General features: G+C 32.3%; 3 protein-coding genes and 1 non-coding gene across 4 annotated transcripts; 2 read left to right on the top strand and 2 right to left on the bottom strand.

The window, feature by feature from the left end:
- Window positions 1–338: 338 nt before the first annotated feature.
- LOC123679363 lies at window positions 339–500 on the bottom strand. Its single transcript, XR_006747379.1, has one exon. It is a non-coding gene; the product is annotated as a U1 spliceosomal RNA (small nuclear RNA).
- Window positions 501–3,958: 3,458 nt separating this feature from the next.
- Window positions 3,959–4,802, top strand: LOC123678511. Its single transcript, XM_045615558.1, has one exon. It carries the CDS (start codon window positions 4,140–4,142, stop codon window positions 4,629–4,631), a length of 492 nt encoding a protein of 163 aa, XP_045471514.1. The 5' UTR covers window positions 3,959–4,139; the 3' UTR covers window positions 4,632–4,802.
- Window positions 4,803–8,034: 3,232 nt separating this feature from the next.
- Window positions 8,035–11,378, bottom strand: LOC123678508 (serine/threonine-protein phosphatase 2A activator-like). Its single transcript, XM_045615556.1, has 7 exons — window positions 11,023–11,378; window positions 10,881–10,969; window positions 10,617–10,823; window positions 9,392–9,609; window positions 9,206–9,330; window positions 8,945–9,153; window positions 8,035–8,447 (listed from the first exon to the last, which is right to left on the bottom strand). Exons 1-7 carry the CDS (start codon window positions 11,066–11,068, stop codon window positions 8,112–8,114), a joined length of 1,230 nt encoding a protein of 409 aa, XP_045471512.1. The 5' UTR covers window positions 11,069–11,378; the 3' UTR covers window positions 8,035–8,111.
- Window positions 11,379–11,486: 108 nt separating this feature from the next.
- Window positions 11,487–12,417, top strand: LOC123678510 (probable Golgi SNAP receptor complex member 2). Its single transcript, XM_045615557.1, has 2 exons — window positions 11,487–11,723; window positions 11,785–12,417. The coding sequence occupies exons 1-2, from the start codon at window positions 11,590–11,592 to the stop codon at window positions 12,284–12,286; spliced, it is 636 nt and encodes a 211-aa protein (XP_045471513.1). The 5' UTR covers window positions 11,487–11,589; the 3' UTR covers window positions 12,287–12,417.
- Window positions 12,418–12,474: the final 57 nt, after the last annotated feature.

Here is a 12,474-nt window from a genome sequence, read left to right on the forward strand (position 1 = left end):
GATTGAGAGTAATTCGAGTGTATACTATATCTAGTTTATTCTAGTATATTTGTTCATCAAGGAAGGTATTTCTAATATGTATTATTTTTATTCGATGTCGAAAATGATTGATATAAGGATTTCTCAAATCTGTTAGTTCTGAAGAATAGGCTATTTGGATAACTTATTTACCCCTGCTAGGAAAGAAATTAACAGAAAATGTCACCATTTCGAGCAGCAGCGATAACCGAGCTAATATTTTGGTATTTCATACAAATATTAATAACACAGCACGCAAAGTAACGATCACGTTTGATGGTATCGCTTAACTCTAGTAAGACTTATATTTTTTGTTCGATCCGGGACAGCGCGTACGCAGTCCCGACTACCAAAAATTACGCGCCCGAGTTATCCGCATTAGGGATAATCGCAGAGGTCAGCCCGATCGTAGTGCAATGAAAGGGCCTCACTCCGGGGGAACCGCCTTGTTGATCACGGTAACCCCTACGCCAGGTAAGTATGCATTGTGCAGCTTTTAACGTGCTTTTCGCCGATTCAGAACTACTCTTTTCAGTAATATACGGTAGGTGGCGCTATCTATCGGTACATCTGTTCAACACAGAATATTTGACTGGTTTTACTTTATGTTTGATATGTATAGATGTCGCCTGATGAGTCTACTAAAAGATTAATTCTTGACGATTATTGAATCCATGGAATCATTAGATATAAATGCGGCAGTATATAGTCATAAACAAATTTCTCAAATATCTCATCCTCCTTCATAAATAAATTTTAACAATTCTAAATTCCAAGAAAATCAGACTGAATTCATACCTGCATACAATTCAAAATATTCCCAAGTGATTTTATTGCATGAAATTCTAAGGAATATTTAAAAAGGTCGGAACCATAATATTTGAACAAAGTGAGGTCATAAACGGAAATGAAATAAATATTGTTTGAGCTTTACAACAAAGGATAGGAATTGGATATTTACAACCCTGTTTGGTTTTTCCGAAAAAAAACCAGAGTGAGCCATATCTATTTTATTTTACCTCCTCACAAAATTTTGTTTGAACTCAAATGCCTATTCAGAGAGAGATTTCTAAATTTTGGTTCAACGAAATGGGAATTTTTTCAGTACAAAATTTTATATGGGTATAACTACGAAATCATCTAACCCTTCAAATGGCAGGCAATAAATATTAAGTACCCATGAATATTAAGTACCGGGATGGCCTATTAAATGTATGAAAAACTAATCACGGAAAACGGAAACAGACTACTACTTCCTTATTTAAAATGGCACACCCAATATATTATTGCATCATTAGATAGCTTTTTTGACGAAAATTTCGGCAATATGTCATACCTTGGATAAAAACTCAACGGTTCATGAGTTAATGGGATTCTTATGAAAAAAATGGTGGCGATGAGAAGATTTTCAAATTAGAACCTATATTTTTTATTATTTCAATCGATTCTACGTACAAAAATAGAGGGGGTTACTTAATCAAACCCTATACCTAAAGGTTCTTCTTCGATAACTCTTCCTCCACTATTTTAGTACGCATTAGAAACGATTGAAATAATAAAAAATGACAAAGGAGCAATGCAACTTTCAAAACAAAAAAATTGTATTGGGTATAACATTAAATCGTAAACATCTCTGGGTTTTGTGCAACAATATTTTTTAGTTCATTTTGGCTTTCTTTCTTTTGTTATCGAAATTTTGTATTCGAATATATTCATACTTAAATGTATTCGAATAATTCATTCAAACAAATATTCATGGTTCATTATTATTGTTATGAGAAATCGTGAATATTCAACTAATATTCACTGAATATTGAGTTATTATTTATTCGAATATTCCACACAAAAAAAACCTGGCTATTCATGACAGGACTGGATCTTCGTTTACCTCTGCAATAAATATACATAAATATTTGACAGATCTATGTAACGAACAGGTAATACTGAACTCAGTTTACTGTTATCCGACACATAAATTAATATAAAAACGTTCATTATTCTTGGAATATTGGAATACCCTCATAAATTATTTTGTTTGATGAAGTAAGTATTGTGTGTGGATATAAATTTTGACTATTATTCATTCATCACATGTTGATACAATTCGAAAGTAGAATATTATATTCAATTTTTATATTTATTTCATTGAAAACATCCCCATTCTATTAATATTTCTTTAGATAGATACCAGTTTCAACTACTGAAGGAAATAAAATGTATAACTACATAGTTTGAAATTGATGTGATACAATTTGAAAGCCAAATTATTCATTCTGTCAATCTCTTCAATAGGGGTACCGGGTTTTTCACCATAATTTGACCCCTCCTTTAACTTTGTAAAAAGGGGTACAAAAAAATGTTTCCTACAAAAGTTTCACATAATCGAATAGTGTTTTCTAAAATGATTTCACAAAACGAAATATAATTACAGAGTGGTCAACATATTGATTACAACTTACAACTTCATTTTTTCAAATGGAACACCCAGTATATTTTTCTATATTTGGCTAGCTCTTTTTCCCCTGATTACGAATATATAACATATGTTTGGTCTAACTCTTTTATTGTGAGAACCACACAGTTTCAAATTTCAAGAACCACCTGGCAAGCTAAGTAATCAGTTTTCAAGTGGAAGGCTGCGATAATTCAAAATGCTCTTTTTTGAGTTATCTCGTTGGTAACTATATATAACATATGTTTGTCATTGAATGAAACTGTTCATCGAATATGCACTACACAGAAGAGGAAAAATTCGAAATACTTTCACTTTATGTGAAGAACAATAAAAATAAGAACGCTACAAGGAGTGAATATATGGAGTTGCATCCAATTCCAATTTATAGTGAAAAACGTATGTTATATCGTTGCCAACGAGATAAAAGGGCATTTTGAGTTATCGCAGCCTACCACTTAAAAACTGATTACTGAGCATGCCAGGTGGTTCTAAAAATTTGAAACTCTGGTGTACTCAGAATAAGAGAGATAGACCAAACAAATGTTATATATTCGTAATCAGGGAAAAAAAAGCTAGACAAATAGAAAAATATACAGGGTGTTCCATTTGAAAAAATGGAGTTGCAATCAATATGTTGGACACTCTGTATACATTCCATTTTGTGAAATCATTTTAGAAAACACTAGTCGATTTCGTGAAACTTTTGTAGAAAACATTTTTTTGTATCTCTTTTAGTAACAAAGGGGGGTCAAATTATGGGGAAAACCCCGGTACCCGGGGTACCCCTATTGAAGAGATTGACAGAATTAATAATTTGGCTTTCAAATTGTATCACATCAATTTCAAACTATGTAATTTTCCCTTATTTCAATATAAATGAAAGGATTTTACATAGTAAATTACAAAAAACCATTTCAATTATTCCTGCATAGTGAGTTAAATGATCATTCAAACTTTCATTCGTAACTTTACGAATGATGAATTACACAACTAGCTATGTACTCATCACCAGGCCTAAATAAATGAATATTTATGAATAGTAACAAATATTCATAAATATCCAACTATTCGTTGAATATTCAACTACATATTTATTGAATAACATGAATAGAAAATTATTCATTGATTAAACTATTCAGTGAATATTCATGAATATTTGAATAATGCAATCCGCAATTATTTGAATAATATTCAATGAATATTGGAATATGAAAATCATTCATTCTTGATTTCAAGCCCTAAAATTCCTACTAAAAAAATTTTAAAAAACGAAGTTTCAATAAAATCACACCTTCCGTTCCGTATATCAATTCTCGCATTAAAATTCGAAAATTCCCTTCAAACCAAAGCATAAAAAGTACCTACAATATCACGATTGCGTTTGAGCAAGAACTGAGGATGGTTTCGAGGTCATCAATCCAGATATCTGATACCATTGCTGACTAATGCGGTGGACAACCAGAACTTGGTGGTTCCCCTTTGGTAAGACCGCCGACCGGGCAAATCTCAATCAACAATTCATTCATTATCCCCCCCCTTTTCCATTTCCGAAAACACAATCTCTATTTGTGAAGAACCGTATTATCGAAGGAATCACCGCGATGGGCTGAGATATCATTTTTATTCAGTGTACCGCGCGAATCCGACTCGAAGTGACCATAAAAATATGGTGGTAGTAATAGACGGCAGTATAATGAAAAACTACGTCGGAAACAACTTGAAAATCGACCTAGGCGAAAATAGTGATCCCTTAACATTCGTGGGTAACAACATACGTGTGAAAATCAAGAAAAACGAGGGAAATATCGACATAGTTGGTGATAATTGCAAAGTGGACGTTCACAGCGGTTCCGGAAGTATAAACTATACTGGAAACAATGGAAAATTCAACTTTGGTGAAGCTAAAACTGAGAGAAAGTTCCGGTATAACGGAAACAACGTATATGTTGAATCGCCGAGGGAAAATCGTGATAATCCAAATAAGCAACAACCTAGTGATGAAAAAAACAGAAAAAAGTGGAGCCAATATGGCCATTGTGGGTGTAATGGAGGTACCAACATCGTTATCTCAAACACTAATCATGTGAGGATAAATTCTTCTATGGTACAACCAAGAACAACCAACACATCAGATTCCAGTCGAAGAAAAAATGTTTAGGTTCAATTTATCACCTATATTGATTACAGATGAGTGATGTTATCTTTTATCTTATGTGAAGTTCCTATAATTTATTTTTATTTATGTAAATATTTTTGCGATAATATCGCCCCAAGCTCTTGTATCCCAGTTTAAAAAATACGTAATATATTAAATGAATTTCTTAAGTAATTCAGTGTTGTAATTATGTTGAAACCACTTCAAATTTCACAAATGTATAGTGATTTATCATTCCAGGTATCTTCTAAATATGTCAATTCAACTAACAAGTACAAGGTGAAATCTTAGAAGAATCGATAATCAACCTGTGATTGTTTGATTATACGACACTACAAGGTGTTCCCAAATTGAAGGTACATTAAAAAAAAGTCCTATGAACATGGGCTCGCAAACACTTTGTTTTCGAAATAAATAAGGGTTAATAAGTTAAAATTTGATTTTTTTCTTAGTTTTTTTTTTCTCATGACATCTTCGCTTCAACTCAAATTTGGCATAGATTATCCATGCTGTGATAATTTTGAATGTAAATCTACAGGGGTGATATTTTTTCTGGAGCTCGCTTGTTTTCTCCAAAACACTTATTTCGGAGGACTACTAGTAGTTTAAAGAAATGTTAAAAAGAAAAGCTTTGGTCGATACTACACTTTGTGGTTTCTAGTAGTTTTGAAGTATCTGCTACCGATTTCTGGAAAAAAAATTCAAACAATTTTTTATAGTAATTCAAATCATTATAAAGATCCAGTTGCTGTGATGAATAAATTAATAATAAGTTTCGGTACTTATTTACCCATTCTGTAGCGAAGATTAATAAAGATTCCATAAACTGGTAGGTATAATCATCATAAAAATGTAGGACTACAAGAACACCCTGTATCTCAAAAACAAATCGTTTGCGTTCAGAGGACTTTTTTCCTTAAAATTATCTCTCATTTTCCTTTGTACCTACCTCCAATTTAGGAACACTCTGTATACTATGATTTTCCTGAGATGATGAAAGTGTATTAGAATAAATAGGTAGCAAAATAGTTATGATCATGTTATAGAATTACATATAGACTTACCGGCGTAACTGTTCGAATCACTAACTATAATTGCCAAATTGGATATGTCAATTATTATTGTTTAAGCTTGAAGTTTTCACTTCAATGAAATTAATATTATATAAAAACTACACTTCCCACAATCCTGAATAAAACAAATTTATTCACTACACTGGTTGTAAGTTTTAACTAATACTGGAAGTAATATATAAAGGTCCTATAGGTACTGTTGAAGATAAGAAAAACAACAAGAGAATTCCAAACTATAGGAAGGTATACAACAAAGATTGTATACCTACACCATATGTTTACTTATGCAAAAAAGAATATTAGACATCTTTATTGCTGTCCACAATTCATGAGTATCCTTTTTACTTTTACAACCTCTTAATATACACCAATACGGGTAGAATTGCTTTCAGGAGTAGAATATAGGATAATATTTTCTATTCTCATGGAATTGCAGTAATAAACAAACAGACGAACCTAGGAATTCCCTTTTGCCATCTGGCAAATAAACTTTCTAGTTGTATTTAGTTGCAGAATTTCAGAATTTGTGACTTTTATTTTTATATCTCATCACAAATCCTTCGTAACTACAAATAAAGGAAAATTCGGTTGGAACTGAAAATTATAGAGAGGTTCATTTAAAATATGGCCTCATTGTATCACAATTTAAAACATCATTTCATCAGCCTATAGCAAAATGAATGGTATTAAATAATTGTATTTTCTGATATGCAATACCTATTATATTGGCGTTGTGATCATTCATTACCATACATAGCGATTGAACTTTATTTCATATGACGTACAAATAAACAGAATTTTCTGAATTCATTTATATTTACCTCAATAAATAAAATAGAGTTTATATACAACCCATGAACCAGCTACGTAACGTGATTTGAACATATTATATATGCCGTCACCTAATGTGAATTAGTCAATATGATCTAAAATAAGTCAGAGTCTCCAATTTTTGAATAACGCATGCAACAACAATTAAAGTACCTCCTTATTCGATATATCCTGATGTTTCTAGAAAGCCACTGTCAATGTATTTTTTTTAATGCCACTACACTTCACCAGTTTTCATTAAAGTAACCACAAAATTCACTGTTTAAAACAATTTTAATTGGAGCCTAACAACCTTTAAAGAGCCGCGGTGCGCGTAATATTCCACCATTTACGATTTCAATTTCCAGTAAAGTAAGAAGTGCGGGAAAACCAAATCTTTCCAACGTACAAAGGATCTACACCACAGAACACAAATATCTACACCTACTATAACCATAGATCTTCTTCAAAAATTTTTAAGGAATATGTACCTTGATATTTCTTTCCTCAAATCTGTCATGAACTAGGAACAAACAAAAAACAGGCGACCCTAAGTCGATATTGCCGTTACTTCGTTACTATCTAGGAGGCGTTATTTAATGCAATCGCCATATTATCAAGGAAACGATAATGCAATACACAGAACACGCAATACGAAGTTAGCGACATAGAAAACCATGCGGAAATCAACTGAAGCACTAACTACTTTAAATCCAAATCACTAAAATAGTTGGATACTCTGTTATGCCTACATTTTCTAATTAGATTTGGCTTTTCTTTCTTTGTAGCTAATGACCTAATGTAATTTTCTTGGGGATATTTAAATTACTAGCCATATCAGCTTCAGAAATTCACCACCATATCGCCGTAATCGCAAAATACCTCGAACGAAAACCAATTTTAAATTCATTTTGGTTGCTAAATAATAATTCCCTTCATTTCTGACCTCAACCAGTACAAATCTACTGGTAACAAGAATACAAGAAGCAAATGTACTTGTATGTTTATATTATCTTATTGATTCTCCCTATCTTATTGTATAATGAACGCGGCCGGCAGAAAATGGGGTAGTCAGGGGTCTCAGGGTTGCTAGAGAAGAAACAAGATCGTCGCTTCTCTACAGGCTGTCCCAAATTTATAATATAATACCAAACATCTCAAGTCACCGCAGAACTTTCATTATCTTAAAAAGCACGCAAATACCTGGTTGCTCGATATTTTCAGAATTCATGGATTGTTTTGAATTTTTAGATGTTGATTTGCGCTCGCTCACCCAGCTTAGTACTTGTAATTTAGTGTTGGATGATATGTATGTTGATTATCACGGGAAAAGAATACTTTTATTTAATTTTTGTTGATTCTTTGGGCAAGCTCAAACATGAGCGCTTAAATGAACTTTCTTGAGCTCGCATAGAGAACATATTACCATGATCTTGTATTGTTGAATTTGGTGAAATAAATTATATTATTATTATTATCTACCTCTTATATATTTTTCGTGAAAATTAGAATAAAACACGCCATTGAAACACCAATATTTTATTGAACAAAATCAATATAAATTAAATTTCAAGGTATGAATGGAATAAAATAAATAGAATCAAGATTCTTTGAAATGTATACCCTTTCTGGCTTCTTTCGGAGTTGTCGATGCCTTGGACATTGCGCTTGCAGATGATGCTAACTTCACTCTAGGTGTTGGTGTACTTTGAACTTCATCCGATTTACTACTTTCAGACTCTTCTTCTTCCTCTTCCTGTGATGCTTGATCTCCACTGGGAGTCTTTGGAGGTTGGAAGACCAGTGGTTCAATCTCTTTGGGAGCTACTGCTAGAGTGCTCTTCATCTTTCTGACTGCTGAGTTTGGGTCTGCCATTGTCAACGGAAGGAGTGTTCCAAATACAATGTGCTGGACCACTGGGAATTTGGCCAGAACCTAAAAATTACTGCCATGTTTCAAACAAAAAATTGTAATTTGAATACAGGATTTTTTTTAATGAAAAAGTAATTTTCAATAATAAAAATAAAAAGAGAAATGTACTGACTTATTGGACAAAAGAAATTCAGTCTGTTTTCCAAAAAACATTCTGTAGTTAAGGCAGTTACTGGATCAGAAAAGCTTGATTATTTTTTCTTATGTAAAAGCCACATAGTTGAATTTTCAGATAACTAAATTCATCCATGAACTCCATATACATACACACAAAATTTCAATGAAATCTGACAGATTATAGGATATTGAAAATTCACAGCATTTTTTTCAATATCCTAATTATGTGACTTACATGAACTTTCAATTGAAAATTCGTTTCACTATTTGGCAACTGATTTTTAAATATCAGTCAGATAAGCTGGATACTTTTTTTGATTATCAAGAAAACAAAATTTCCTCACTCATACAAGATATTGACAACTATAAATTGATGGCATTACCTCTGCTTTGTACATTTTCACTAGTCCCCCATTCACTCTATTCCAGGAAGGAACCCCACTCACATTCCACAGCTGATTCGAATGCTCGGAGAACGGCCCAGTCTTTACCTGGTTTATATATCGTATACACGATAAAAACATATATTGGAGAGCATATTGATCTACTATATTCTTCTTCAAAAAAGAGGAGGGCTCAATTTTAGGATGTCCTAAAACCAGAGAAATATCAATAATTAGTTTTAAGACCTAAGGAAAACTTACCAATCAATTGCGAACTACCCCAAATGAATGGTACAAATTGATAGTCGTCTAAACTCCAAACACCGTGGCTACCTGCTGGTTCCATTCTATATGTCTGCTGTAACTTTCTGCATATGTCAAGATATCTGCAACAACAAATTGACTGTTGTGTAGGTGAAACAGGGTTTTTTTTTTTAAATTTCTCACTTTGAAAAAATTTTACATCCTGTGGCTGGTTTATCAGTGTCAGTAAAGAATCCTATTTTGAAAAGACAGCAGAGAAACATAACAAATGAAATTTCATGACCAGTGCCGTAATCAATTCTTGTTGAATTCCCAAATCCTTCCAACAAATATATCATTATTTCTGGTATAGATCTATATAACCTTTCGGGAAGTGCTGTTTGAAGAAGGTTGAATAGATCCTAAAAAATTAAGATTATCTAACATAATTTTTCATTTCACAAAACTCTTTTGAGATGATTCTCACAATCAATTCATTCAAAGCTTCAGTTCCTTTTTTTATCCACCGTAATAAATATATATATATATTTTCGTAATCTTTTCGAATCTACACGTGACCTTGAGAGATCATCGAGCATTACGTCCAATTCGTAGCTATGTTTTCAGTTCAGAAAATTAATCAGAACAGAAAGTCAATTTCTCGCAACCGACAGTTATTACAATCTGACAGATTGACCTTATGGTAATAACCTTACCTTAATATTACAGATTACTAGTCTTTGTTAATATATTGCATTTGCATATGACTGCTATACCAAAGGATTTTGGTATAGTGAATATTAACATGATAATTAACTTGGTTTATATTCTGAAATTGTACTTTATCCTATCCTTCAAAATGGACGATACAATACAAACTCTTTTTAGTTCAAGCCTAATTGTGGATCCGGTGTAAATCTTCAGTGATGAAAAATTCGAGGAGGGGAAATAATTCAACATAATTTTTATTTTGCGACTTTCTTGGGAGGCATAAAATGGTTGCGAGAAAAAAAAAATAACTTAAAAACTCTAACATTTGTGAAACCTTTAATAAACCAATGACCTGCAGCCTAAATTCGGGGATACTATCAGACGGATATCAATGGATATTCAAAAAGCAGTGAAATTTAAGGATAAACTGTATCTATATAGATGCCCATTCTATGTACACAAATCCACTTGTAGATTCAGCAAGATTACCTATATTCTTTTGAGATAGAGCAATACAAAAATTATTAACTTCAAGCAATAAAGCATGTGTAGATAAAATCTCAGTATACGTAGAGAAATGTAAATGGGGCATCAAGAGCACAGATAAAAATCTCACCAAAAACTCTATCTCCCCATATAGGTAGTGATTGGTTTACAGAATAAGATGATAAAGTTTTGTGAAAACCAGCTCTACCTAATATTATCCAATAATACTAACATCCTTAAGTTTCTGATAAAATGTTCTAAAAGCCTGGTTTCCAAATCTCTGGGGCTGATCAATAGCAGGAGTTTCATCAATAATCTTACTTATGCTATTGAGCATTATATCAATATTATTAACTTGTTCTGAAGAATTTTTACTTCCTTCATCATTACTTTTTCCTTCAATGGCTTGATTTATTGCGAGGACAAAACCAAGATATTCCTGTAAAAGGAACATTATGTACAAGGGTTAGTTTCAAAAAGGGAAAGATATCATTACCAAGTATGCTTCAGATTTTTCCCATAGTGGCATGTCAATTTGGGTTTTGATCATTTTTATTGGAACAGTGTACTGATGATCCTCATCGACTGTAAATGATTAAATGAAGAATTCGATATACTAAGATCTATAGTTCACATACCCACACAATTCGTTCCAGTTACATAGTTTGGAGGCGGTCGATTCATTTTGTAAATGTAGGCAGTAGGAATCGAATTTTTAAAAGAGAATAGGAATTAGGAATATGTGTATATCTGTATATGTTATATATGCTATAAATTTTAAATGTCAAATTTGATATCAACAGAGATGTTTCTATTAATAGATATTAATTTCTTTAAGAAACTAAGGAATTGTGCCATAATCAACCAATATCATTCTGTATTCTTTATAAAGGTGAATCAAAACAAATTAGGTATTATAATAAATCCCTTAGAACTAATGTTTTTTATTCACAGTCCACTAGTGCGCATAGAATAATCGACACTGAAATTTTGATGAATGCAATTAGAACTAAGTCACAGATATCAGTTATGAAAGTTATTTTAGATCAAATCAGCTGAAAATTTGTCCATTTGGCAACTTTTTTCAATGATTACCTTGCTTTGTCACCAACATCTCATATTCTATGATCCATATAATCAACCGATCTGGAAATCGGTGTAAGATACTTTAGGTTCCAATGTTTTTCTTAAATTAGTATTGAACAATGGAAAATTTATATAATCAAACCAATTTGTTGATCTTGCAAACACAACAAACATTCCGTTCCTTGGAAACTGATTTTTCCAATGCTATTCCAATAGAAGACGATATACAGGAAAAAATTAATTCGATAAATAGGTGAGGTGAGTTGATAATCTTACATTATCTTGATATCACATCAATTAATTAAAATTCACAGTAATTGTGAGAAGCTAGATGTTTACCTCTTCAAGATACCCATAGACCAGAGGCAAAATGCTAAAATGCGTTGTGATCAACTGAAATATGATAGTAGACATTTGCAAGCTGCTTTGGCTGTTGCTAAGCAGAAACGAGCTAGACGAGAAGCTGCAGCGAATGAACGAGAGCACCTGTTTCATAGAAAATTTGAACCAAATCCAGAGGTGACAACCATTAACATGGACTATTCTATCCAACATCAAGGCTCTCTGCAGAACTCCAATAGAGGGGTAGATGAAATGATAAGTACTGGAGTGAATGCTCTGGAATCTTTACGATCACAGAGGCTGACCCTCAAAGGAGCTCGTACCAGATTATTAGATATGGCAAGTACACTTGGATTGAGTAACCACACAATAAGACTGATTGAGAAAAGAACTTCTGAGGATAAGTTTGTATTGCTTGCAGGAATGGGGATAACAGTCTTAATTGTTTTCCTGGTTGTTATTTATTTCAAGTGATGCATGATATTGAATATACGTATATACCAGCATTTAAATGAAAGTATTTTTATTAAAAATTTATATTTGTGAAATGTTTTTCAGAACACATCAATGTATTATAGAGAAAAATAATATAACTAAAACATTCATTAGTTATTTAGATAGTTGGATTATCCAATTTACAATTCCCTATCGAATCGATTTAA

This window comes from Harmonia axyridis, chromosome 4 (genome assembly GCF_914767665.1).
Source record: "Harmonia axyridis chromosome 4, icHarAxyr1.1, whole genome shotgun sequence".
Classification (NCBI taxonomy): Eukaryota; Metazoa; Arthropoda; class Insecta; order Coleoptera; family Coccinellidae; genus Harmonia; species Harmonia axyridis.

What these genes read in the sequence shown, in the direction of transcription:
- LOC123678508 (XM_045615556.1), bottom strand. Translation starts at nt 11,068, where the DNA reads ATGAATCGACCGCCTCCAAACTATGTAACTGGAACGAATTGTGTGG. An exon ending in AACTGGAACGAATTGTGTGG is followed by an intron (nt 10,970 to 11,022) that starts GTATGTGAACTA and finishes AATCATTTACAG; the next exon opens with TCGATGAGGATCATCAGTAC. An exon ending in TTTATCAGAAACTTAAGGAT is followed by an intron (nt 9,610 to 10,616) that starts GTTAGTATTATT and finishes TTAATTTTTTAG; the next exon opens with GATCTATTCAACCTTCTTCA.
- LOC123678511 (XM_045615558.1), top strand. Translation starts at nt 4,140, where the DNA reads ATGGTGGTAGTAATAGACGGCAGTATAATGAAAAACTACGTCGGAAAC.
- LOC123678510 (XM_045615557.1), top strand. Translation starts at nt 11,590, where the DNA reads ATGGAAAATTTATATAATCAAACCAATTTGTTGATCTTGCAAACACAA. An exon ending in AAAATTAATTCGATAAATAG is followed by an intron (nt 11,724 to 11,784) that starts GTGAGGTGAGTT and finishes TAAAATTCACAG; the next exon opens with TAATTGTGAGAAGCTAGATG.